This window comes from Castanea sativa, chromosome 10 (assembly GCF_040712315.1).
Source record: "Castanea sativa cultivar Marrone di Chiusa Pesio chromosome 10, ASM4071231v1".
Lineage (NCBI taxonomy): Eukaryota > Viridiplantae > Streptophyta > Magnoliopsida > Fagales > Fagaceae > Castanea > Castanea sativa.
In genome coordinates this window covers 26,800,944-26,826,319 of record NC_134022.1, presented here as the reverse complement: position 1 = coordinate 26,826,319, position 25,376 = coordinate 26,800,944, and the positions used below count along the sequence as shown (strand labels likewise).

General features: G+C 34.9%; 4 protein-coding genes across 4 annotated transcripts; 3 read left to right on the top strand and 1 right to left on the bottom strand.

Moving 5' to 3' along the window:
- The first annotated feature begins 515 nt into the window (after positions 1–515).
- Positions 516–9,896, top strand: LOC142613791 (DNA mismatch repair protein PMS1). The gene is made up of 11 exons (XM_075786293.1): positions 516–929; positions 1,814–2,137; positions 2,358–3,545; positions 4,536–4,807; positions 4,896–5,022; positions 5,476–5,544; positions 5,715–5,788; positions 7,083–7,148; positions 8,504–8,607; positions 8,800–8,981; positions 9,264–9,896. Exons 1-11 carry the CDS (start codon positions 696–698, stop codon positions 9,387–9,389), a joined length of 2,766 nt encoding a protein of 921 aa, XP_075642408.1. The 5' UTR covers positions 516–695; the 3' UTR covers positions 9,390–9,896.
- Positions 9,897–11,948: 2,052 nt separating this feature from the next.
- LOC142613349 (putative U6 snRNA-associated Sm-like protein LSm4) lies at positions 11,949–15,190 on the top strand. Its single transcript, XM_075785663.1, has 8 exons — positions 11,949–12,130; positions 12,394–12,432; positions 12,764–12,805; positions 12,917–13,015; positions 13,141–13,218; positions 13,804–13,843; positions 14,081–14,248; positions 14,899–15,190. The coding sequence occupies exons 2-8, from the start codon at positions 12,430–12,432 to the stop codon at positions 14,919–14,921; spliced, it is 453 nt and encodes a 150-aa protein (XP_075641778.1). The 5' UTR covers positions 11,949–12,130; positions 12,394–12,429; the 3' UTR covers positions 14,922–15,190.
- Positions 15,191–15,841: 651 nt separating this feature from the next.
- Positions 15,842–20,229, bottom strand: LOC142613348 (WD repeat-containing protein GTS1). The gene is made up of 8 exons (XM_075785662.1): positions 20,025–20,229; positions 19,555–19,762; positions 19,295–19,390; positions 18,933–19,007; positions 18,346–18,456; positions 17,887–17,978; positions 17,528–17,612; positions 15,842–16,438 (listed from the first exon to the last, which is right to left on the bottom strand). The coding sequence occupies exons 1-8, from the start codon at positions 20,180–20,182 to the stop codon at positions 16,070–16,072; spliced, it is 1,194 nt and encodes a 397-aa protein (XP_075641777.1). The 5' UTR covers positions 20,183–20,229; the 3' UTR covers positions 15,842–16,069.
- A 922-nt stretch (positions 20,230–21,151) lies between these two features.
- Positions 21,152–23,874, top strand: LOC142612319 (protein FAR1-RELATED SEQUENCE 5-like). Its single transcript, XM_075784426.1, has 3 exons — positions 21,152–21,368; positions 21,996–22,418; positions 22,949–23,874. The coding sequence occupies exons 1-3, from the start codon at positions 21,152–21,154 to the stop codon at positions 23,872–23,874; spliced, it is 1,566 nt and encodes a 521-aa protein (XP_075640541.1).
- Positions 23,875–25,376: the final 1,502 nt, after the last annotated feature.

Below are 25,376 nucleotides of genomic sequence, written 5' to 3'. Positions count from 1 at the left end.
ATTTGAATTTGAATAAAAAAATGAATATGCATTTCCAGTGAAAACGAGTAGAAAGACATTTTTGTTACTTTTTAAAACGATTGGGACCCACCAACTCTTAAGTCCCCTCAACTCGAACTTGCACAATAACTGAAGTGACCTATATAAGTGAAAAAGAAAAAGTGTTTCTTTTTTTCCTAAAATAAAGAACATTAGTCAAACCGGAGAAGTGAGTATTTTGTATTCAAATTATGTATTCAAAACAAGTTGTGGAGAAGTAAGTATTTCGTATTCAAATTATGTGTTTAAAACAAGTTCCTATACAACTCAAATCTGAAAACAAGTTATTTTTTCTATATCCAAATTAAAAAAAAAAAAATATATATATATATATATATTTATATATATACAAAAAGTGAAAATGAAGAGTAACCAAGCATTAATTAAGCCTTCATAAATTTAAGCCAACGGATTTCTATATAAGCTGTTCATTTCAACGTACCCTTTATATACCGCCTCACTTTCCCTACAGTTTTGGCGGCAAAATTCGTACATTACAATACCTGCTAGGGTTTCTCTCTCTCTCTCTCTCTCTCTCTCTCTCTCTCTGTGACAAAACAAAAGTACAGATTGAGGCCTAGGGTTTTGCTGTCCAGTAAGTTTGAATTCACAGTCCCCAATCCAATGTGAAAGTCGGTCCGAAACAAGGGGCTTCAATGGAAGCAGCCGATTCTCCATCCCCAACCGCTATCAAACCCATAAACAAAGGTGTGGTTCACAGAATTTGCGCAGGCCAAGTGATCATTGACCTCTCGTCGGCCGTGAAGGAACTCGTCGAGAACAGCCTCGACGCCGGCGCCACCAGCGTCGAGATCTCTCTCAAAGACTACGGCCAGGACTTCTTCCAGGTTATCGACAATGGCTGCGGCATTTCCCCCAGTAACTTCAAGGTAACGTAACCCTAAGTTTCTTCGCTAATAAATGCATGATCTCTCATTATATATGTGAATTGAAATACTGACTGATGCGATTGTGACTCTGTTGTGTCATTTTGGATTAGGGTTATGTTCACGCTTGCGTTTTCTGATTTACAGTGCGCGAATTCAGAGTGTTTGGGAGGGAGTTTAGGAGACTACAACGCTATATTAGTGGAAACTATTTTCATTTGATGGAAACGAATATATCTTAACTATATGAGATTTTGTTTGCAATTTCAAGTGCTAATGCTAATGAGCTTTACCTAAAATGACATTTCCTTTTTTTTGTAAGAGTAAGGTCAAGGGTGAGGTTGTGTTTTTTGAAAACCCGATTTCAACAAACAAAATCGAGTTTTAAAAACCAAATTTCAACACAATTTAGAAAGGGAAAAAAAAAATGCTAGATTCCCAAATAGTTTTAGAACAGTATCAATTTAAATAGTTACTGGTAAAATATTAATATTTTGCAAATTTTGCCTTGTAATTTGGCTGACAGTTCAGGGTGGTCTTTTGTAACTTACCCTTTATATTCAATGTAGCTTGCTTTAGTTCAAAATAGCTTACTTTACTTGAGTTTGATATGTACATACTGTGAAGTATAGAGTGTTGGAGGTGGATGTAATTATAGATTTTCCGACTTCAATTGTTACTGGGCTTATTATGTTCTTTATAAAATTGTGTAGTATTATTTGTTGAACTCTGTGCTTGACTGCTTGTTCTCATTAAATCAATTTGAAGGAAAAGTATTCATTATGTCCTTTTTTAATTTTGATGCTGCTTATTGTATCTGTCATTAGTTCATTGCATGGGGTAGCATATAATTATTGATTTATTATATAATAAAAAAATTGTTGCAGGTTCTTGCACTTAAGCATCATACGTCGAAATTATTGGATTTTCCTGATCTCCAGTCACTGACCACATTTGGCTTCAGAGGGGAGGCATTGAGTTCACTTTGTGCTTTGGGGAATCTGACTGTTGAGACTAGGACAAAGAATGAGTCAGTTGCTACACATTTAACTTATGACCATTCAGGTTTACTGGTAGCTGAAAAGAAAACAGCACGCCAAATTGGTACCACGGTCACTGTTAAGAAGTTGTTCTCCAATTTACCTGTGAGAAGCAAAGAATTTAGTCGCAACATTCGCAAGGAATATGGAAAGCTTATTTCGTTATTGAATGTGAGCTTCTCTTTTCTGTGTCATAACTTCAATTATTCAGGTGTTGTGTAATGCTTTGAGTGCAATCTTAATGTTAACCTGCCAGTGAACTAATTAGTTATTTGAATTTGGCTAAAAGATCTATACACTGTGTGTGTGTGTGTGGAAAGCCGAAAAACTCAGATTTTCTTCAGTTTTTATTTTCATTATCATCATCATTTTTTTGTCTTTAAACTTTCAGGCCTATGCCTTAATTGCAAAAGGAGTTCGGTTAGTCTGCGCCAACACAACTGGGAAAAATGCGAAGTCTGTGGTACTTAAAACACAAGGAACTGGTTCTCTTAAAGATAACATCATTACAGTGTTTGGCATGAACATCTTCAACTGCTTAGAGCCTATGAATATATTTATATCAGACAGTTGCAAAGTTGATGGCTTCCTTTCCAGGTTTGGACATGGTAGTGGACGCAACTTGGGAGACAGACAATACTTTTTTGTTAATGGTCGACCAGTGGATATGCCTAAAGTTGGCAAGCTGGTGAATGAATTATATAAAGGTGCAAACTCCCGGCAATATCCGATTGCAATCATGAACTTCACTGTTCCAACAAGAGAATGTGATGTTAATGTAACTCCTGATAAAAGGAAAATATTTTTTTCTGATGAAAGCTCCATATTGTCTGCCCTAAGGGAGGGTTTACAGAAGATATATTCCCCAAGTTATGCTTTTTATCCTGTTAATAAAGTTGAGGAGTGCACTAAGGAAGCAGATTGCTCTGAATTGTGCTCTCCACGTGAGAAATCTCATATGTTGAAACAATTATCTCCAGATGGCAGTGATCTAGAAGTTATTGAGGAGCATGTTACAGAGGATGGAATTCATCTCAAAACAGTTGAAAATGCTCAGCAGCTAGTGCATGATCAAGAAGGATCAATCCACACCAATAATGGCAAATTCATGGAGAAAGATTTCACTCTTAGAGTACATGGCACTAAAAAGGCTGACAGCAGTAGGAAATTGACTGGTCACCTCCATAGTGTTACAACTGATCAAATTGCTTCCTCCCCTTCACGAGCGGATGGGAATGGAATTGCTGCTAATACAGATTCATGTGGTCGTTCAAGCTATGTCCAATCATCGCTTAACAAATTTGTAACTGTCAATAAAAGAAAGCATGAAAGAATTAGTACAACACTATCTGAACTGCCTATCCTTAGAAATCAAACCCTTTCTTGTCATTTGAAGAATGATGATTCTGAAAGGCATGCTGCTGTTTCAAGATCCCCAGCGAGTCATGACCTGGTTGATAATACTGCTGTGGTGAACAAGAATGAGCCTTCCAAGTATCTTAGAGCAGATACGATTTTAAATAAATTTAGAATTCCACTTTCTTCTGGAGGCAATCCTAAAGATGGAGAACCTGGAAAGGTGTGTATGTCTATGCTCTATACATGCCTTTATATTTTTTATTACAATCTTGCCAATGAGATCTAGCTCAAATGGCAGCTCCTTCCCTTGTAAGAGCAAGATAGAGGATGAAGTTGTGGGTTCAAGACCACCGGGTGTGCTTGTAATTTACCAATTTATGTGTGTGTATATATATATATATATCAATCTTGTATCCTTTCAGCAACCAGTATGAGGATAGAAATATTCTTTATTTCAAAATTAAAAATATACAGTAATGTAAGTGTACAATTTTCTTGCTATAAGTTGTGACATAATGGGCTTTATTTATAATATGTTGAGAAATTTTGATTGATTTTACAACTGTGTATGAGATATTTGAAAACATTATCCATAAGTTTGAGAAGCTTGTCTGTAGAAATGATGAACAAAGATGTTGAAGAACAAAAAGAAGGAATATAAAATAAAAGTTGAAATATCTTTAAAGGCTAAAGTTGCTCTCACCATTGAAAACCTTGAATGGTGAAACTCAGTCAGTTTTTTAATAAGCTGGCTTGTAATGTTTTTGATAGATAGATAATCAGCATAAGACATTTGATCATAACCTCTTGACCAAGATTCTTGAAATTTTGTTGGGTATTCTTTTGTCATACAATTAAATGTAACAGAATTGAAGAGGATATATATTAGCATTAATTGTAATCACTAAAACATGGATGTTATAGTAACTGTTTACACTTTGCTACTAATGTGTGTTAAACGTTTCCCCCAAAATCAAGCTAAAGCCCACAGCTTTCATTTTCTCTCTCACTGCTCAATGAATAAGAATGCATGCTGTTTTATAGATCCATTTCACAAATTTAAAGTTGGCAGTATTGTAAGCATCAGATGACCTGACCAACCATTGACAAGCTTTTACTATTCTAAACTTCTATGAGGTGTAATCCTAGAAGTAATTGTTCTCCACTGTAGTCCAAGATTTTCTGCTTCTGAGTAACAAGTTCATTTCAGGAACCAGAGGGTCAAGAGAAAGCAGCCCCTTCTTCTAACATGGCACCAATTGCGTCTTCTAGCAAGGATCTCGAAAATAAATTACAAGATCCTTCTGTTGCGTCTCCTTCACGTTCTTCTACATCCATATTAGATGCTCCAAAGTCACCTGCTGATCTAGAGTTGTGTTCCACCCTGCAATTTAGTTTTCAAGAGTTGAAGACAAAGCGGCAGCAGAGGCTGTCTATTTTACAATCTAGTGGTCATAAAGATGGAAGAGCAAAGATGAAAAGGTTTATATCATAGTAAATCCCATTTGAAGGAGGAAAAGATATGACTGTGCTATGTTTTAACTGGATTGTTTTGTTATGATCACTATAGGTGCTATGACGCTGCAACTCTGGAGCTTTCTCAACCTGATAATGAGGAACGAAAGGCAAAGGCTTTAGCTGCAGCTACTAAAGAGTTGGAAAAACTATTCAGAAAGGAGGACTTTGGCAGAATGAAGGTTGCCATATTCGTTATTCATTGTTTATAATTATTTACACATTCATAAATTAGATTAATTTTACTAATACAAGTGGACCAAAAAAACAAAAACAAAAACTGGAAACTTAACTTTCCAGATTGCTTGGCTGGTTGACTGAGCCATTTTGCCTTCTCTCCCCACTTGCCCCCAAGTCTTATGATGATGAAAAAGGCTCGCTGGGCATTTGATTCTTTTCATGGATAGATACATGTTCTGATTCACTTGATATGGACTCATTAGGTTTGGTTTTGGTTTCTTCGCTTATACAACCTAGTATCAGTGATGAATTATTTTTAAGTTTTTCAAAAATCAATGTCCCTGATTAGTGGATCCATATCAAGCTGGGCTGTTTTTAACCCATCCCTACCCAACCTTATGTACATTCTGATTATGATTAATTAGTACTGACCAACCTTTGCTTCTATTTTATAGGTGATTGGGCAATTTAACCTTGGTTTTATAATTGGGAAGTTGGATCAAGATTTATTTATCGTGGATCAGGTAATATTATATTCTTGTGAATCTTTTTCCCTTAATATCTTAAAAGGGTTTTTTTCCCTTTTTTATTGAACAATAAATTCTTCTAAATGATTCTTTACTTCAATTTCTGTGTTCCAGTTACAGACATTTTCAATTGATTTTTTTTTTAATAAAATTTTCTGAATTTTCAGCATGCTGCTGATGAGAAATACAATTTTGAGCGTCTTTCTCAATCAACCATTTTTAACCAACAGCCTTTGCTCCGGTGAGAAGTTGGATTTCATTATTTTGTTACCCTTATTTGATTTGCTTCTGCTCAGAATGTATAATGATTGATGTAAACAGTGATAACAAATAGAGGATAAGCAATCTGTACATGTTTGCTAAAAGCATGTTGAGAACTTCTCTTCTAAGATACGGTATTTTTTGAGACATTTGGAGTGCTTTATCTGATTCTAATTATTCAATAGATGGGTCTTTTTCTTTAGAGGTTGCTTTTCTATTATTTTTCTTTTCTTATCTATCTGAGTTTATAATTTTTTAGTGCACATCTACTTTTATTGTGAGAAAGGAAAGTGAAAAACCTTGAGCTACATGCATGAATTCAATATTAATCATAGTACCTATTTTTTAGTTTGAAGTTAAATTTTCATTGTTTGATGCTAAAGCAGAAGTTATGTTTGTATTACAAATTGATTTTTGAAGACATCTTAGCCTTTTATGCAGGCTTGTGCGCACGTGCACACAAAAGATTTTTAAAATTTTTATGACATAGAACCTCACCAAGGCAGGGCCCTTTTGACCCACCCCTAGGGAGCAAACCACAGATATACGACCCCATCTGCCAAAATTGTATATCAGGCAATCCAAGATATCTAGGTCTACAGCTCCTCCCAAGCCTCCAACTACTAGCATACACCCTAACGGGTATGCACACACACTAGAACTTATGCTTTTATGTGTCTAGATTGCTGGGTTTGTCATAAGTAATCAACATAAGGTATGAACATGGCATGCAAGATTAGGATCATCTATAGGAAAAACTTATTTATTAAATCAGATGTATTGCTAACTAGAGGATTGGATGTTCAGGGTCAAAGTTATCACAATTTGGTAATGCCAACCGCCTTGTACTCTTTTCCTCTGGGTGTAGCTTCTCCAGATAGCTGAGCTGTACTTTGACGTGCATGTCAAACCCTTTTATGGAATGCCATTGTCTGAACCGTACTTTGACAAATATGTCAGCTACTGGAGATTTTTCCATCCATTCTCTGAACTTTTTGGCATAGGATAAGAATCTCTTCTGCTTCAGTTGTTGCAGAATTTAGATATGAATAGATTTTATACATTTGGGAGCTGCTAGAGCCATAGGAATCCAAATGACATTCAAATATATCTGCCACTCAGCTCTGCATTTAGCTTCTCTGTCATGGGGGCAGGGTTGGGTTATGGTCATTTAGTATTCTCTGAACTTTTGTTATTATTGATATGCTTACACTATTTCTGCATCTGCTAGAGATTGAATTATAAACCTTTGCTTCCAAATATTATATGGACAGGCCATTGGGGTTGGAGTTATCTACTGAAGAAGAGGTGGTTGCTTCAATGCACATTGACGTAATTAGGTACCACCTCAGCTGCTTCTGTTTTGTTTATTATATTTGTCTATTCATTATTTATATTTTGGTCAATTCTGAAACTGTTAATTTACAGGTGAATTACCAAAAGTAAATAACTTTGTTTGATTCGGTTGAACCTTTGGGCATCACACCACATAACAATTATGTTTACGAAACATGCTATGAGTGCATGTTAGAATAAGAACAAACTTAGCTGTTGGAGTCAATTGAATTGCTGAGGAAGAATGGTTGCCCATGGGGAAGTGACCATCAAAAATAGGGTTAAATGGGAGGTCAATGTCGTTAACTTTGCAGGACCTTGGGTTCAGTCAAATTCAAGCTCATGAAATTAAATGTTTCACAGCAAAGTGCTTTGGATTTTGAACTGTGGAAGAACTCAACTGAACCTGAAATAACTTACTATACATTATTTTCTTTCATTTTCTCATCTGCCAAACGAGAACTACAAAACACTCATCTTCCCGGCAAACCCAGTTAGCACCAATACGTAGCTGTTTTTCACATGTGCCAATAAATGCATGCCACCTGTCCATAATTTTTATAACAAAATGGTTTGATCGAAGTCAAATACCACATTAGCATTCCATTAGGCATCACATAAACGGAAGGATGTAAAGTAGAACGTTTTGCAAAGTTTAGGGATGAAAAAAAAAACTCTTGAAAGTTTAGGGACGAAAAACAAACTTTTGTGAAAATTTAGGGACAAAAATGATATTTTTACCCTAAATTTGAATACTTTTTTAATTTGTAGGCCTTTTTTCATTTGTTTGTTGATGTTGTTCTGTGTTTTTTTTTTATTTTTTTTTATTTTTAAATTTTCATCTCAATTTTATATACATTAAACTTGTACCATCTAAATTGTCAACCATTAAACCCTTTCTCAACCTCTTTGCATTCTCACATTTACTTTTTTTAGAAAAATATCCCTCTTTAAGCATACCTCACACACACACACACACACACACACACACACACACACACACACACACGTAGTCATACCCAAATTTAGACGCGTTAGTTGTTCCCAGATGAGCGAAGCCTACATAAGCGCACACGCTGAACACTTTCACCCTATTCATTGTAACAAAAAAATTTATGACCCTAAATTAGTGCATGATATTATAATTGTTAACGAATCACAAATCAGTGTTCAAGTTTACAATGATGATACATAGAGATTCTGCTGGTGGAATCACTAGAATTTGTTCATTTTTAATCTTTTTTCCCGGAGTCTTGCATTGTCCTCATCCATTTACGTATTTGGGTGTGTGTGTGTGTGTGTGTATAAAATCTCTTAATACTCTTTTATTTTCTGACAGTAATATGATTTCCAATTTCAGGAAAAATGGCTTCACTCTGGAAGAGGATCCACATGCTCCACCTGGGCAGCGTTTTAAATTGAAAGCTGTCCCCTTCAGTAAAAACATTACTTTTGGAATCGAAGGTAGTTGTTGCTTTCAGATTTTTTCCCCCTTATTTTCTACTGTATAGACTGTATTTTGAATGTAATGACCATATAGGAATGTGTTGCTATGCCTTGTGCAATGCTATCACAAATATGTCTTTGTTAAAAGTTCTTGCATATTGATGAAACGGAGTGCAAAAGACATTTACCATTTACAGTTTCTTTGAGCAGATGTCAAGGACCTGATTTCTACTCTAGCTGATAGTGAAGGGGAATGCTCAATGATTGGGAGTTACAAAATGGATACTTTTGACTCTGTTTGCCCAAGCAGAGTTCGTGCAATGCTGGCATCACGTGCGTGCAGATCATCTATTATGATTGGAGATGCACTTGACAGAAATGAGATGCAGAAGGTAATAACCCAAGATTACTTTGAATTGCCCTTGACCCTTTCCATGTCCATGCGTGAAGCATGACCCTTTTACTGCTGAATTTTGTACACAACGAGTATCTATGCATTTCGTTGCTTTGAAACTTCATAATTTCCTGAGCTTCTGAGTCCTATTTTGCAGTTAGTTTTTGTAATGGTTCTGACATCATTCTCTGCACTTTCAATTATATTGGATAAAGAATATAGCATTATACATATTAGAGAGAAGCAAGTGTTACATTACTGATTTACTTGATGGCTTCAGATACTCAAGCATTTGGCAGACCTGAAATCTCCTTGGAATTGCCCGCATGGTAGGCCAACCATGCGTCATTTGACTGACCTGACATCCATTCACAAAAGATCAGAAGGAAAAAATGTGGACTGTTAATAGATCTTTCCATGACTATAAACGGGCCTGTGGTTTATCTAATTTATTTTGTATGACCTTAGAAATCCATGTAAAAAGTCCCCATTCACCTATGTGGCTATGTACAGGTACTTAATGTGTGTGTGTGTGTATATATTGGGGTAGGCTTCTGGTTCTGGGTCCTCTCTCTGCCTCTCAAACTACATGGACTTTTGGCCCTTGATCTTGGCATTTGATTTTATGCTGTGTGTAAGGGATAGTCCCTTCCATCATCGAAATGGTGCAGCAGTTACTTGAACAGCTTAATAGCTGTAAAACTTGATAAAAACTTTCTAGTGGGTTTAAGTGCTTGGATATGTACTGATTTAATTTTAATGGATGGAATAGAAAGAGAACTGCAAATGGTAGAGTAGTTTCGGACAGGCTCGGTTTCTGCATAAGGGGTTTACATTCTTGATCTCATGTGTGTAAGAATTTATTAACAATATATTGCTCCAGCTTAAATTTTAACCATTTTAAACTGAGTAAGTTAAATGCTTATCCTCTTAATGGTTTCAATTCTTACTAAATACATTTGTTCTTTTGTTGTATAAAGGATGTAAGAATATGATGTTTTAAATTCCTATGGTTACATTACTGTCAAGAGCTTTGTAGGCTGTAGCTCAATTATCTCTTCTTGGTGTTTCTTTCTTCCTCCACAGTAATTATCGAATAATAATAATAATAATAATTGATAGGGGTATTTTTAAACAAAGCCTAGACACGTCATGCAAAGAAACTGACAACACTTACAGGTCCATCAGTCTCACATTAGCAAACGAAGGATCTAGAGCAACGACATAAAAAGAGACGGGACCACATTAAAACTCGATGGGCAAAGGAAAGGCCGACGGGGCTAGCAAAAAGTCGACGGGTCCAGCGTGGCCTTGATTTCTACGGAAGTCCATATAACGAAACATCTTGATTCTTGCATATCACGCAAAGTGAACTTGCTACAGAGTCGTGTCTCTCTCATATGGAAAGACATCCTACAATCTCGGAAACCCTAGTACCAGATCTTCTCCTTAAAGAAAGATTCTCACTCTCAAGGGATCTTGGTTTACCACCAACTGCTATATAAGCACCAGACTTCTATTTTTCTTAGATACGTAAGAAAAATCCTTAACTAACTATAGCGTTCTTGGAGATTTTCCGTTTACGAACTTGACCTTCGGAGGGTTCTCAGCTGGTACCACCTCGATGCCTTCTGTTTAGTCCATTTGCTCTTATTACACAGGTACCCATTGGAGTGATTTGAAGTCAACAACTTCCTGACAATTTCAACACATCATCAATAATAATAATAATAATAATAATAATAAGGGTTTTACTAACGTATACTCTTAAGGCATATGTTAATAAAACTATTTTAGAAAAAAATTTATAAGAAAATAAAAAAAAATGATTGATTTTTTTTACGGCTTTTTAAAAATTTCATAAAAAAATTTCATAAAATTAATAATTTATGTGTAACTTTAGGCACACATTAACCAGATGTTAATAATAATATTAACATTACCATATAATTCTTATTTACAATTCTTTTCGGTAAAAACAATTATCAAGTTTTACACAGTCAGTCACGTCATGCTGTTTCTAGTAAAGTTAATACCATAAAGGTATCATGCCAAAAGTATTGTGGTTTAACAGTGTTGTTCAGTTCTTGTCACAGAAGAAGAAAAAAAAAAAAATCACATCACGACACTAATAGGAAACAAGAGCATTAATGGACATCTACTGGTTACTAATTTCTACGTCCATTAACTACTTAAATAATTTTCATAGCAATTACCCAATTAGTGTTAGTTATTACATGAGCCATTATTTTCACTAGTCTAAGACTACATTAAAGATGTCTTTACATTTAAAAAAAAAAAAAGTATTTATTGTGATAAATGATGTAGATTTATTAATTAGGTATCATTAACAAAAAAAAAAGTTATGTCCAAAACTAAAACGAAAATAAATTTATGATCAAGAAAACTTTTTATATTTACATAAGATAGAATTTTATTTTAGCCTAATTTAAGTGTATATGTGTGTAAAACTCTTTTTTGAAGACTTGAACCTCGATTTTACCCCTACACCTCACAAGTACTTATACTTGTAGAGTAACTAGCACACCAAGAGTGTGCAGTGGTAAAAACTCATCTTTAATAAAATTAGGTATTGACTTATGTTCTTTGCACAAACAACCAATATACTAATTCCGAAACTTGACTGCAATAATGTGATTCTTTAAAAAAAAATTAATATGACCTCAATTTTCATGTTATTTCTTTTTCTTTATTATAAAAAAGTATAAACACGCCAGAAAAAAACAAAAAAAACAGAAGATTGATTTTTTTTCATTAAAAAAAATAAAGATTGATATTTAATTTTAAATGACTTCACATTATATTAAATAAAAATTAAGGAAAACGATTTATAGTTCAATTTAGTCGGACAAACCAAAAAAAACAGTGTACCACGTCAGTAATTAAAAACAACCTCGTAATTATTTATTTTTTTTAAAAAAATCCTAGTCCTAGTAGTAGTTTTGTTTTATAGTTAGATACAGAGAGAGAGAGGTAGCAAAACAGAAACCCGGTGGATCACTATATATATATATTATTATCACTCGCATTCGCATTCGCATTCACATTCGCAATCAAAATTCATTGATACACGATTTTCTTGTTTCAAAGTCGAAATCGAAGCCTCTTCTTAATCTTAAACAACAGGTAATCTCCGTTTCTCTTAGTTTATATCCTGAATTCAAACCTATATCGTTTTATTTACGATTTCCTTCTTTCTCTACCAACTCTCTCTCTCTCTCTCTGCACCGATAAAGATTTTGTTGTTTTAAATTAAAATCCTATTTCTTTAACATAGCTTGCTCGATCTAATAAAAATTCTTAAATTTTGTTCATTTACTTTTGGTGTTTTTTTTTTTTTTTCCCCTTGGAGGGTTTTCATTAGATTTTGACTAAAGACTTTGTTGCAGGTTTTTTGTGTTGTCTGAGTTTCTGTGCCCCAAAATATGGTACGTTACTTTCTGAACCTCAAAAATTTTACTTCCTGTTTGGTTGCCGAGAAAACGAAGGAAAACCCCAAATACTAGAAAAGATTCGATTTTTTTTTTCCATTGTTTTTGTGGGTTTTAAGACAAAATTTGAAAATTCTGAACTGAAATAAGCTAAATTTTTGTACTGATTTCGACTAAGTAATGCAACATATTAGAATTAATGCTTAGCAACTAGACTGATATGTGGGTTAACTTTGATTCTACTTGTATTTTTCCTCTATTTTTTTATTTTTAATTTTAATTTTTGCTAATCACTTTTCTTTTCTTTTTTTTCTTTTTTGGGTTACAGCTTCCACTTTCTCTACTTAAGAGTGCCCAAGGGCACCCAATGGTAATAGTTTCATCAATATATTGAAAATATTATTCGTTGTGAATGGACAAGGATTTATACTTTATAAGGCTTCTAGATATTGAAAGTTGAAGTTATTGTACTTTGTAACAGTTGGTCGAACTGAAAAATGGTGAGACCTACAACGGGCATTTGGTCAATTGTGATACTTGGATGAACATTCATCTCCGGGAAGTCATCTGCACCTCTAAAGTAATAATTTTTTCCTTTCTTTTGACCCTTTATTTTGTTTAATTCACTTCACTTTTGTTCTTTGAAGTGTATTTTTTCTTACTTATTAATATTTTGATTGAATGTGATTGGGAATTGTGATGTAGGATGGAGATAGGTTTTGGCGAATGCCTGAATGCTACATCCGTGGGAATACAATCAAGTATCTTAGAGTTCCTGATGAGGTATGGTTAGAAGTGTTCTTAATAATCTGCTCATATTAAAGTGTACTCATCTTTGTATTTTTTGTGTTGTGCTCTTTTCATATATCTATGCATCTCTAGTCCATCAAGAGACATAATTTGATCTGTTGTCTATGATATTTGTGTTGTTAGTTGTTCATGTTGTCTGGTAGCATTAATTAAGGAATAGAGTTTTTGCCTTATGCTTTTTGGAAGGTTCTATCATTGCTTTGTAGTGTTCTGAAGCCCCCCCTCCCCCCATATTTTTCTTTAAAGCTAGTTGCATTTGATAAGTTCTTCTACTTACTGAAAATAAACAAGCATGCCTTTCTAATTTGGCTTCATAGTCACTTTTATTGTTGCATTGGTACTTTTGGCTTTAAAAAATCTTTTCTGATTAGATCAAGATCTGCATGTAGCACATTGTTCTGAAATTTAACTGATGTAACAGTCAGTTGGCTGACTTTTTAAAATCCGAATGCCATAGTTTCTATCATCATTTGCTTTTGTTCTTTTTTTTATTATTATTTATTTTCATTGTTTTAGTGGCATATTTCATTAATCTATATTGGTTCCTTTGTATTTCAGGTGATTGATAAGGTTCAGGAAGAAACCAAGAGCCGTTCAGGTATACTTAACTCTTTCATCAAAGAAGACTAGGTTATTTATTTTGAAACTCACTTCTAAGGATGAGGAGAGTAGTTTTAGGTCAATATTTTTTTTTCAAAGAATTCAGCAAAAAAAAAAAAGTTTTGAAAGAAGCACCTGAATTTCTAAAATTGTGGGTAAAATAAAGCTTTGTTAATTCAGAAAAGTGAAAATTGCTTTTAATATAGGTTCTTATTTGGTCAATTGCGTTTTGCAGACAGGAAGCCACCTGGTGTTGGTCGTGGTCGAGGACGAGGTAGGGAGGATGGTCCTGGTGGACGCCAACCGAAAGGAATTGGGCGTGGCTTGGATGATGGAGGTGCTAAGGGTATGGGTGGAGGCCGAGGTAGAGGTGGATCTGGAGGAAAGGCTGGCGGAAGCAGAGGTAAACTTTTCTAAGAAAAATATATATTGCTTGGTGATTTCTATACCTGTTACATAGAAAGAAAATTTGCATATGATGGATTCTATCCTATTAAGTATGGCCAGAACAGTGGTAGATGGATTCAGATCCTCTAGAGTTCCTAGGGTACTCTACCAGTAGATTTCATTAAATCCTAACCACTCTTTAATGATTTAATGGTCTAGATTCTGTCATGTCAGCATTTCATTAATAATATTCTTAAAATAATAAAATAATGTTATAAACAAAACAATTAGGATGATTGTTAATGAAATGCTGACATGGCAGAATCTAGACCATTAAATCATTTAAGAGTGGTTAGGATTTAATGAAATCTACTTGATAGAGTACCCTAGAAACTCTAGAGGATCTGAATCCGTGGTAGATTACAAGTGTTTGTTGTCACCTAGTAAAAGAACTTAGATATTGATTGCACTTGCTCTTTCTGTAGCATTTCCATCCCTGGTTAGAACTTTCAATAGTATTGATTAAAAATTGCTATGTATTGTTGGAAGCAGCATGTGCTATCATTTTTTTTTTTTTTTTGGGTTTGTTCATGGTATATGTTCAGCTTAATACTGGTGAATTTATACACCATAAGAAGTCATTAATGTTTTTGCTTTTGGTGACAGGTGCAGGGCGTGGTCGTGGCTGATTCATTTTATGGTGTGAAACATTCATCTAATGGCAGCTTTGCTACTTTTAAAGGCATCGGTGTCCAAACTTTATATTTGCGTTGTTTGAGTGGTTAACCACTGTTTCCCTGTTAGGTTTATTCAGTTGGAATAGTTGATGTTGAGTAGCTATTGCATAGTGTCGCAGAACGTAATGAGAAGCTTGTACTGTATGTTTTTTTTTCTTTTTCTTTTATTGAAAATCTCAATGATTCAAGTTATAATATTAAATACAGGTGAGATTTTTATATTCCCTTGGACCTATCTGGGTGGTTGTAATTCATGTGTTTTCCTTGTTAGGATTAAATTCAATCAGGCCATGATTGATTTTATTTACCTAATCAAGGCAGGAATATGGAAATTGATGATATTGGTTTGCAGGCTCTGGAATCTTATATATGTATTCTGTCTTTCTCTATTTGTCTCAGAGACACAACGGATTATCCAGCGTGACGTGATTGGAGAATGAAAGTATACTTTTGCCTGCTAAACAAGGGGATTAATTTCAGTTTTTACAGATTGAAGTATATTGTAAAAACTAAATCAACAACGTTTAGAATTGATCCCTAGCTTATGCGTCATTCTCCAGTCAAAATAACAACGTATTCTTTTTTTCTTTTTCTTTTTTTGAGATGATTTTTCTGTTTATAAATGTGTTAAAAATTAAATTTTTATTGACCTGTACTGTTAAATATGATATGGCGTATATCAATTGGCCCAACTATAAAGATTGCAAGCTTATTTAGCTTTTACCATTCGTATAAATAATTAACGAGCATGGACAGTAGAACAAGATTACAAATATTTTTAACTTCAAGTACCAAAATGAAAATGAAATCGGACTTAAAAGGTGTAATTTGTATGTTATGGAAATTATGTTAAGTACGTTGAGGCCCCTGGGTACTTTAATAGGATTTATATAAACACAGCCGATCAACAGTTTAATACAAAGTTACAAACTCCATATGTTTCCCAATGCTCAGTACACCCACATACTCTACCCAAAAAAAAAAAAAAAGAGACTATATTAATGGTACAGTGTTCACAGCAAGCAGTACTGAAAACCCAAAATTTAAAAAAAAAAATGACGAAGAAAAAGATACAAAAGGCCAATAAAAAAATGGCTTTGCTAATAGGGATTGTGCCTATTTTTCTTGCGAGTACTGGGTGACTTCATTATCAATGCGGTTGAAATCCATGATCTATTTATCTGAGGAGAGTCATCAGACAACCAGCAGCATAAGCGGCCATCTTCAGCACCTGTCCATCCAAAAATGCCTTGGTTTTGGGCTAGCCCACCCTGCTGCATACTTGCCATAGGCAACACACTCCTCACAATACCTGTATGCCCACCCGCAAGAACTGCTTCTGGACATCCTATGACTCCCACTCCATTATAATTTACTGGAAAGTAGCCTATAGTGCCAGAGTTACTGCCGCCAATCACCCATAGTCGTTCATCTTCTTTTGAGTAGTGACAATCGACAAAATAATCTACCTGCCAAAAGATAAGGGTTACTAATTAGTGGCTCAGTGCCAGCACAATCTGGAAGGGAATTGGTTTGCATTCTTTAAACTTTAGTGCAGTACATTAGGTTCTTTAATTAAATTCAAAACACCTGGTTACATTCAATTGTCCTTAGAAATGATAATAATATTTATACTTTATTGGCATCAATGCAACCAGATATTTGAATTTAATTGGAGAACCTAATGTACTGCACCTTAAGTGCCCAGAACCATATATTCCCATTAAGAAACGTTAAAAATTCATAGCTTTCTGCCTAAATGGATATCATGTCATTCTCAAATGTTCAGGGTGACAAAATTGTTGCATAGTTGTATCTAGATAGAGTCCTAACTATGGCAATAATTCCTGCCAATTAGGAAAAACGACCCCAAGTGATTGGCCAAAAAAAGCACTAAAATAAGTTTCCAATTGACTTAAAGTTAAGCACCACATTTTCAGTGATCATGCTGTCTAATGAACCATTAGCTTGGCTACAAGAAAAGGCATGGTTGATATACAAAATTTGTGAGTTAGTAATGCTGCAAAACCATGGTTTATTACATATTTGACAACTCATCAGAGTGGTGTTGCTGGTCATCTTACTTGTATCTTTATTTATTACAAGGAACATAGCTAAATCGGGCATTGCTTATGCTTCCCAAGGTAAAGTTGTTGCTACAACTCAACTATGCTTGTACTGATACTTGATTTTGCCTATTTTTATTTTCTTTTTTCTTTTTTTAATAAATGTTAAAGTAACACATGCACCCAGTGATTTGAACCCACAACATCATTCTCCACCCATTATTGTGGGAGGTGAAAGTGCAATTTAAGTTAGAGCCTATTGGCAAGAAGTTCTACAAGATTCTGGCCTGCCTCAAGGAGTTCTTGACAACCATGGGATAAACTCCAGGCTTAATCATAAGAGGATTTTTTAGCTATTATATTATCTGCCTATGGTGGGATGCATCTCATTTATTTATTTATAATAATAATAATAAATTTAACCATGTATGTAAACATGAAACATAGGGCTTCTACTAATTGACAAAAATGAGTAGATTTTGAAAAACTTACATGATCTAATGTCCAACTATCAGAAGCTAATGAACGGGCATCTTGGAAGCTTACTTCACTTTTTGCATCTCTCCAGTCCCAAACACTGAACGAAATCCAAATAAGCCATTAGCATTTAACATATATTGTGCCAATCAGAGTAAAAAATATGATTGTCAAGTAGAAATCTAAATATCTAACACGGGACATATTAGAAAGGTGGAACAAGAAATCTGGTTTATAGCATAGATTGTAATTTCAGGTATAACAAATATTAATACTAAATTTTCGTCTCATGATTCCCACAGGAAGATAGAGTAGAGATTAGGAATATTTTAACAATAATGTCCTTAACAGCAGTTCATGGGAAAAGACAATACCTTAAGGTCTCAATATGGGTCAAACACCAGAGCTTTTGATACCTCTCTCCAAGAAACCCCACTTTACTGATTGAAGTTCCCACATTAATTACCTACATAATTGTACCCATAAACCTGATCATATTTATAAAGGATCATCTATCCAATACCTCCAAAAAAATAGAAACCTGTAACAAACCATTCATTTGTCAACCTTAAGCTCGAGCACTTAGAGGTCATATTTTGACACTAAGTGCATCGATACTAGGTTTTCATGAGACACCTGGCAGTTGACAAGAATTATCCTTTTTATTTGTTGTTTCACGGGGGGAAAAATTATACACACACACACACACACACACCTTAGATACTGAAAAGCAATTATTTGGACCCAATTTTCTCTGATCAACCTTACTTCCCATAATAGATGTAACTGGCCATTTCATCTGTAAAACAATACTGATACAGGCATGCACTTACTGATTCAAGATTATCGTCATCATTTATATCTCCATCAGTATTAAATATACATATCAACCCATCTACAGATGCAGAAAGAAGTTTGCTTTGATGGCCAGGGACAAAGTGAACCTATCAAAAATCACAAATTACAAATTTATCAAAAACTCAGAAAATACACAAGTTCCAAAAGCTAGCTAAAATCAAGTAACAATATCCCATCACCACCCTATTATATCAACAGATCACATAAACAAACCAGATGCACTAGTGTTGATGAATCTTTACAAGAAAGTTTGAAAAAACTAGTACTACTACAGCTCAGCTAAGAAGTATCAAAATATAATTATAATGCAAGCTTGACTGACATAGAGTAACATAGCCTTCCACATAAATCCATAACAAAAGCATTTAGGATTTCAATATATGACCCCACCCCAATCAACTGATAAGCCTGACCATATGTAAAGTTTTTGCATTCTAACCACATTTCAAGTACTTGATAAGGACAACTTAAAAACTAAGTTGTGCCACTATTTTCCTAAATTAGTGAACATGATTCGACCTGAATGTACTGACATTTCACAGGCATAGGCATCAGAACAAACCTGCGTAACATCTTCCACATGAGAGTCCTCCAAACAAGCAACTTGCTTCTTGTTCCTCCAATCCCAGAAGAGTATCTGAGTAAATTGATTATCACACAAAAAAGATAATCATAAGTGCATGAACTAGTAAATAGTTATCCTACTTATTTGACTGTCTAATACAGGAATGAAAAAGAAATATTGAACACATTTTATTCTTGAAACACCACCGAACATATACAACCTATATATGTGAACGTGCAGAGATATATCACCCTTGAAATACTATAATGAACACCAAAACTATCAAATAACAATCTAAACCGAAAAACTAACATTTCACAACACTCGATATGATTTATTTCTTAACATAGACATTGAACCTGAGATTTACATCCTGCAGCAAGAAGATTATCAGTTGATCCTCCAAATGAGAAGCTGAAGACCTCTTGTGAATCGCCAGCACTTATACACGAAACCTGCAGTGTTAATAATCAAATTAAATAAACGAAAATCAGAAACCAGCATACTTTAAAGAATTAAACAAGAAAACCACTAAAAATATTTTACACCACAACATGATGTAAAAAAAAAAAAAAACTTATGAACGTGTATGCGAACAGATAGAGACTAAAGGAGCTACCTGCTGGAATGTCCTGGTATCCCAAGCTCTAATGGTTCCATCAGAAGAGCAAGAGTGCAACACATGTGGAGTTGATGCACCGGGGAAAGAGATATGATTTATGGTATCAGAGTGACCCCTACACTCTCCATAGTACTGACCAGTCACTGGTGAGTAAAGCTTCACTGCATTTGTTGATAATGACACCGCCATTGCCGTCCAATCCTCCCTGCCATCCAAAACCCACATAACAAATTAACCCCTCAAAATAAAATTTAAAAAAACGAATACGCAAAACCCATTTAACAACTACTTGTTTGATTCCCAAACTTATAAGCATAGCAAAAACCCCACTAACCAAGTTAAAAACTTTGACAAAATATCTCACATATTGAAATGTTGTATAAGACCCAGAATCAAATTTTGCTCCTTTTTCCTAAATTTGATCAGAAAACAAAGAAAATTTAGGTTCAAAAGGGAAAGTAGCGTACCTGGGGACAATTTGGAAAACGTAGTCATCGCCGAAGTTGGTTTGGATTGAGTTTTTAAGACCGAACCGCTTGAAAGAATTTGGGTTGGAACTGGAATTGAGATTGGGATTGTGATTGTTTTGAGGCTGTTCTTCAACATCCATGTCCGTAGCCTCCATCTCTATCGTTGTTGCTGTAGAGGATTCAAGAAAGAAAGACAACCTTGTTATCAGGGTTTTAGGCAAGAACGGGAGAAATTATTTGCTCCTCCCGGGTGGACGAGTGACGTGGTCCTCGTGGTGATGTGGACCAATAAAATGCAACCATGTATTAAAAAAATATCTGAGTCAGCAACACACCACTTCAGCCTTTTAAAACAAAAAAACGTGTGTATCAAAAAAAAAAAAAAAACAAAAAAACGTGCACTTCAGCCCTTTTAACAAAAAAACGTGCGTGCACTTCAGCTTATTTGCCGCTTCACCAAAAACCCAAATTATTTGCTCACCGCCCAGCTCTCTTCTCTCCACCTCCCTGCATCATTGAAGAAAATTTTCTTTGCATAAACAAGCTCTATGAGATTTTGAACTAACTTTGTTCTTGGGCTTTTCTTTTTTTTCTTGCTTGTTTCCCTCTTTTTCCCTATGACTGAAGTGGTTGCTGGAATCCAATGCTCACCATCTCAACTAACAATGGCTGATCAAGGTATGTTACAAAGGCTGCGTTTGGTTCAATGTAAATCGAATTTCGAGTGTAAAATGAATGCAGAGAAAGTGAATTCCCGTAAGGAAAATGAAATCCGGGTGTTTGGTTGTGCAATGAAAAATAGTACGAAATTTTTTTTTTAGTGTTTGGAAACATTTTAAAAATGCTATTTTCCTACAAATTTTTCACATTTTATCAGTCATTTTCTTAGCATCCAAACAAATTTTATTATAGAAAATTTCAAAATATACGCTTAACACAACCAAAAATCAAAATAAAAACATTGAGCAAGAGGAAGAAAAAGTGAGATCAGAGGGAGAAAGAGTGACAGATTGAGGGAAAGAGAGATAGATCGGAAAAGAGAGAGATCAGAGTGGATGGAGGACAGCGCTGCCGATGAGCTTTGGGGTGGATCTAGATGGCAGTCGAGAACGAGAACGAGAACGATGGCAAGAACAAGAACGAGAACGGCAGCGCCGATGAGCTTTGGGTCGAGAATGAGATTGGTTTTGGGTAGATCAGTCTTGGGTGGTGACAATCTAGATGGCGGCGCCCATGAGCTTCCAGCGGCGACTATGGATGCGATCTCGCCAGTGCTCGGGTGCAATTTCGGTGGTGCGATCTCGCCGGTGCTTCAGGCGGCACGATCTTGTCGGTGCTGGGGTGCGACGAGACCGGTGCAATCTAGGTTGTGGGCGGTGGTGCGATCGACGCTTCAGCTTCTGGTGTGATCTCTTCTTGCTGTTTCTCTCTCTCTCTTTTATTTTCCTGGGGTGGAAATCATTTGAAGGTAAAATAGAAATAGAAATTCATTTCCTGCTGGGGAGGGTTATTTTACAGTCAACGCAAAAATTGATTTCCGTTTGACCCAATTTTCTGTGCTTACCAAACACATAGGCTGGTGTAAAATGATTTCCTGAAATCCTTTTCAGTCAAAACAAACACAGTCAAATCTCATTTCACTCTTCAAAGTCTTATTTTCTTGCTCTGTTCAATCTCTATGTAGTTTATAATACAGTGCATTCTACATGTTTGATAAAAAGCCCAAGATAAAAAAAGTTTTAAAAGAATGAATTTTTTATTTTCTTTCTATTTAGTTTTCCTGACTATGAGCCCTTGTTTTTAACTCTAGATTGCAGGTCTTTTATTTTAGAATGAGTATTTAATTGAGAACCCCTTAAGTTCAGTATTATAACGTTGCTGGGTTCCTCTGTGTTTTTTTGTTTTTTGTTGGCATTTGATTGTTGCTGTTGCTGATGCATTTGAATGTTGTGGTGTTTTTAATCATAGATATTACAGTCAATGAGGAAGGTGTTGAAGATACTGAAACTTTGCTTGGAATGGTGGTGCATAGTGAGGATGAAGCATATAAATTGTACAATGACTATGCCATTCGAATTGGGTTCAGTGTTCGGAAAGAAAAAATCAGATATGCAAAAAATGTTGTAAGACAACAAGATTATGTGTGTTCAAAAGAAGGATTCCCACGAGATAGTGACAATTTGGATGATAAGAAGTTCAAAAACTTACAAACTAGGACCGGTTGTGAAGCTAGTATCCGGTTTACAGTGACAAATGGTGAGTGGAAGGTTATTCACTTCAATCCTACTCATAATCATGAGCTTGCAAAGCTAGAAGAAAGGCCATTTCTAAGGTCGAATCGAAAAATAACTGATGCTCAGTTAGGTGTTATAAAAACTTTCAAGGAAGCAGGTATAAGAACAATAAGCGCATATTCCTATTTAGTTGAGGAAGTTGGAGGGTTTGAAAATGTTGGATTTATAAAACAAGATTGCTATAATGTAGTGAACAAGTAGAAGTTAATCAATGTTAAGGCTGGAGATGCTCAAAGTTTAGTAAACCACTTTAAACAGAAGCAAGCAGAAGATCCTATGTTTTTTTATGCAATTCAAGTTGATCAAGAAAATCGAATGACAAATTTTTTTTTTGGAGAGATGGCAGATCAAAGATTGATTAGAACTCTTTTGGGGATGTTATATGTTTTGACACTGCATATCGAACTAACAAGTATAATATAATATGTGCCCCATTTGTAGGTGTCAACCATCATTGGAAGACTGTACTTTTTGGCTATGCATTTTTATTGGATGAAACAACTGTTTCTTTTACTTGGTTGTTTGAAACATTCTTAGAATGAATGGAAAATCAAAAACCAAAGATAATTTTTACTGACCAATGTCAAGCAATGAAGAATGCTATAAGAGTTGTGTTTCCTGATACAGGTCATCGCTTGTGCTTATGGCATATCTCAAAAGATGTTGCAGAAAATTTACCAAGGCATTATGGGATTCCTGAATTCAAGAGTAGATTCAATAAGATTCTTTATAATTGTGAGACTGAATCAGAGTTTGAGTCTTCTTGGGATGCCTTACTTAGTGATTACAATTTGGTGGGTAATAAGTGGCTTAACACTTTATATGAAAATCGGGAAAGGTGGTGTTCAGTTTTTAGTCATAATATTTTCTCTGCTAGAATAAAAGCTTCATCAAGAAGTGAGAGTGTAAATAATGTTTTTCAACACATGGCATGCAAAATAATGAGGCTAACAAAATTTGTATACGAGTATGAGAAAGCTTCAAAAAATATGCGTGTGGAAGAGTTAGAAGAAGATTTTCGTTGCAAACAAGGTACATCTTCTCAAATAGTCCAGAATTGTGGACTTTTGGAACATGCATTATCTGTTTATACTCGTACATTTTTCAAAAGAATTGAGTTAGAAATTGCTTCTACCTTGGGGGTCACACACCAAGATGTGTATTCTGATGGAGTGCCTTTTACCTATGAAGTTATCGAAGGAGGTGGTCGGAGGGTTCGTGTTGTCCAATTTAACTCCTCGAATAATACTGTGCCATGTAGTTGTAAAATGTTTGAAACATTGGAGCTACTATGTCGACATGCTTTGCGAATACTTATTGTGAAAAATGTCACAGAGCTGCCTGTTCAGTATATTTTGAAAAGATGGACAAATGATGCAAAGAAAGATAGTGTTCTATGTGATCTTGTAAAACCAGCAAGTGCAAATGATGAGTTGTCGGTGACTTCACGCAGTAACGAATTAATGCACTCGGTTAATGAAATTCTCACAAAAAGTGCAGCAACAACTCGACATACTGAAATGTGCAAAAGAAAAGATGATAGAATTAGTTGAAAATGATATGGAGCAGTCAAATGTGGCTAGAGATGATGATGAAAAAGAAAACAGATTGTTGCTAATAATGTCTTTGATGATGTTGAGAAGACAGATTGCTCTCTCAATAGTTTGCCAATATTAGACTCCCCCTGTGTGCGACCAAAAGGAGTCACAAATGCAAGACTCAAAAGCAACTTGGAGAAGCGTAAAAGGAAGCCATTAAAAGATGTTACAAGATCAAGTAAATCTTTGTTCTTTTATTTAAATTTTATATTGAAAAAAATATATGTTAGTAGTGTGGTTCAAATATTGGTTTGTTGTGAATAATGCCCATGATTTCCTCTCCATTTTTTAGAACAATTGTCAACAAGAGGATTTCCAACAAGCTCTAGCCATGCCCCTAAAGGTATTGATTCTTTTCTAAACAATTTTATATGGAGGACTTTCAAGTATTTTGATTTGAAAATGTGCTTACTCTTTATAAATGATGCACTATATGATACACATTATCATGTAAATCTTCACTGTGCAATGCTATAGGAATATAAATTTTTTTTTTGTTAGTCTAGCAGATTTATGTATTTCTGTGTTTGTTACTGATTGGCTTGAATAAAACCAGTTTGAAGGTCAATAAATGGCATTTCATCTTTTCTCGAACTCATCATTTGATAAATTATTTTTACACTTTTACTTGAAGACTAACATCCTAGACTTCAATTGACACATTTGGAGGGTGTTGGAAACCGAGTAAGGGAAGGAATGTACTTTAGTAGGGGTGTTTTTTTATTTTTAATCCACTTTGATGAAATTGTTGAAGACAATAACTTGTGGGACACCTGCCATTTCAACTCATTAGTACTTTCAACACAGATACCATTTCATTTGGAAAAATGGTAGGAAGATGATAACTTACAGGAAACTTGGCAATTCATCACATTTTGGTGAAATTGGAGAAGTTATGGAAAGGGCTGTGAAATTATTGACTAGTTATATTCACAACCTAGATACCATTTCATTTTTATTAGGGAGATTGTTTGCCAAAAACCAGTCTGTTTGGTTAGTCAAGTAAATTTATTAGAAACTTAAGATTTTTTTAAAGTTACTTGCTTGGAAGGGTATACATGGTTAATGTGCCTATGCGTGAGAAAATTAGAGTTGGACTATTTATAGAGAATAAATCATCTCTAACACTTACCCAAACAAAACAAGTTATAAGGGGGTAGTTTGGTGAAATATCTGTCGGTTACTTAGGCTTGTTATCACTGGTTTCTAGGGAGGGTTATCTTGTAGTTAGTCTATTCAAGATGAGGTCTTGTAGCAGTGACATCAAAGTTCTCACTATAACTTGGACCAGAAAAACTCAAGACAATGCTACGTTAGTAGGAACATGAATCAAGGTGGGCTGCTGATGAGAATAATGAATTGAAGATAGATAGTTACTTTACAGATATCTCTTTCCAGTGTTCTATGAGGAGATGAATAGCTGAAACATAGATGCCTTTAGAACAATTGCCATTAAT

What these genes read in the sequence shown, in the direction of transcription:
- LOC142613791 (XM_075786293.1), top strand. Translation starts at nt 696, where the DNA reads ATGGAAGCAGCCGATTCTCCATCCCCAACCGCTATCAAACCCATAAAC. An exon ending in GGAAGAGCAAAGATGAAAAG is followed by an intron (nt 4,808 to 4,895) that starts GTTTATATCATA and finishes TGATCACTATAG; the next exon opens with GTGCTATGACGCTGCAACTC. An exon ending in ATGCACATTGACGTAATTAG is followed by an intron (nt 7,149 to 8,503) that starts GTACCACCTCAG and finishes TTCCAATTTCAG; the next exon opens with GAAAAATGGCTTCACTCTGG.
- LOC142613349 (XM_075785663.1), top strand. An exon ending in ATCTTAGAGTTCCTGATGAG is followed by an intron (nt 13,219 to 13,803) that starts GTATGGTTAGAA and finishes TTTGTATTTCAG; the next exon opens with GTGATTGATAAGGTTCAGGA. An exon ending in AAAGGCTGGCGGAAGCAGAG is followed by an intron (nt 14,249 to 14,898) that starts GTAAACTTTTCT and finishes TTTTGGTGACAG; the next exon opens with GTGCAGGGCGTGGTCGTGGC.
- LOC142612319 (XM_075784426.1), top strand. Translation starts at nt 21,152, where the DNA reads ATGGCAAGAACAAGAACGAGAACGGCAGCGCCGATGAGCTTTGGGTCG. An exon ending in ACGATCTTGTCGGTGCTGGG is followed by an intron (nt 21,369 to 21,995) that starts GTGCGACGAGAC and finishes TTTTAATCATAG; the next exon opens with ATATTACAGTCAATGAGGAA. An exon ending in AAAAACTTTCAAGGAAGCAG is followed by an intron (nt 22,419 to 22,948) that starts GTATAAGAACAA and finishes TTCCTGATACAG; the next exon opens with GTCATCGCTTGTGCTTATGG.
- LOC142613348 (XM_075785662.1), bottom strand. Translation starts at nt 20,182, where the DNA reads ATGGAGGCTACGGACATGGATGTTGAAGAACAGCCTCAAAACAATCAC. An exon ending in GTTTTCCAAATTGTCCCCAG is followed by an intron (nt 19,763 to 20,024) that starts GTACGCTACTTT and finishes TTTGGATGGCAG; the next exon opens with GGAGGATTGGACGGCAATGG. An exon ending in ATAGTTGGACATTAGATCAT is followed by an intron (nt 16,439 to 17,527) that starts GTAAGTTTTTCA and finishes ATCTTTTGGCAG; the next exon opens with GTAGATTATTTTGTCGATTG.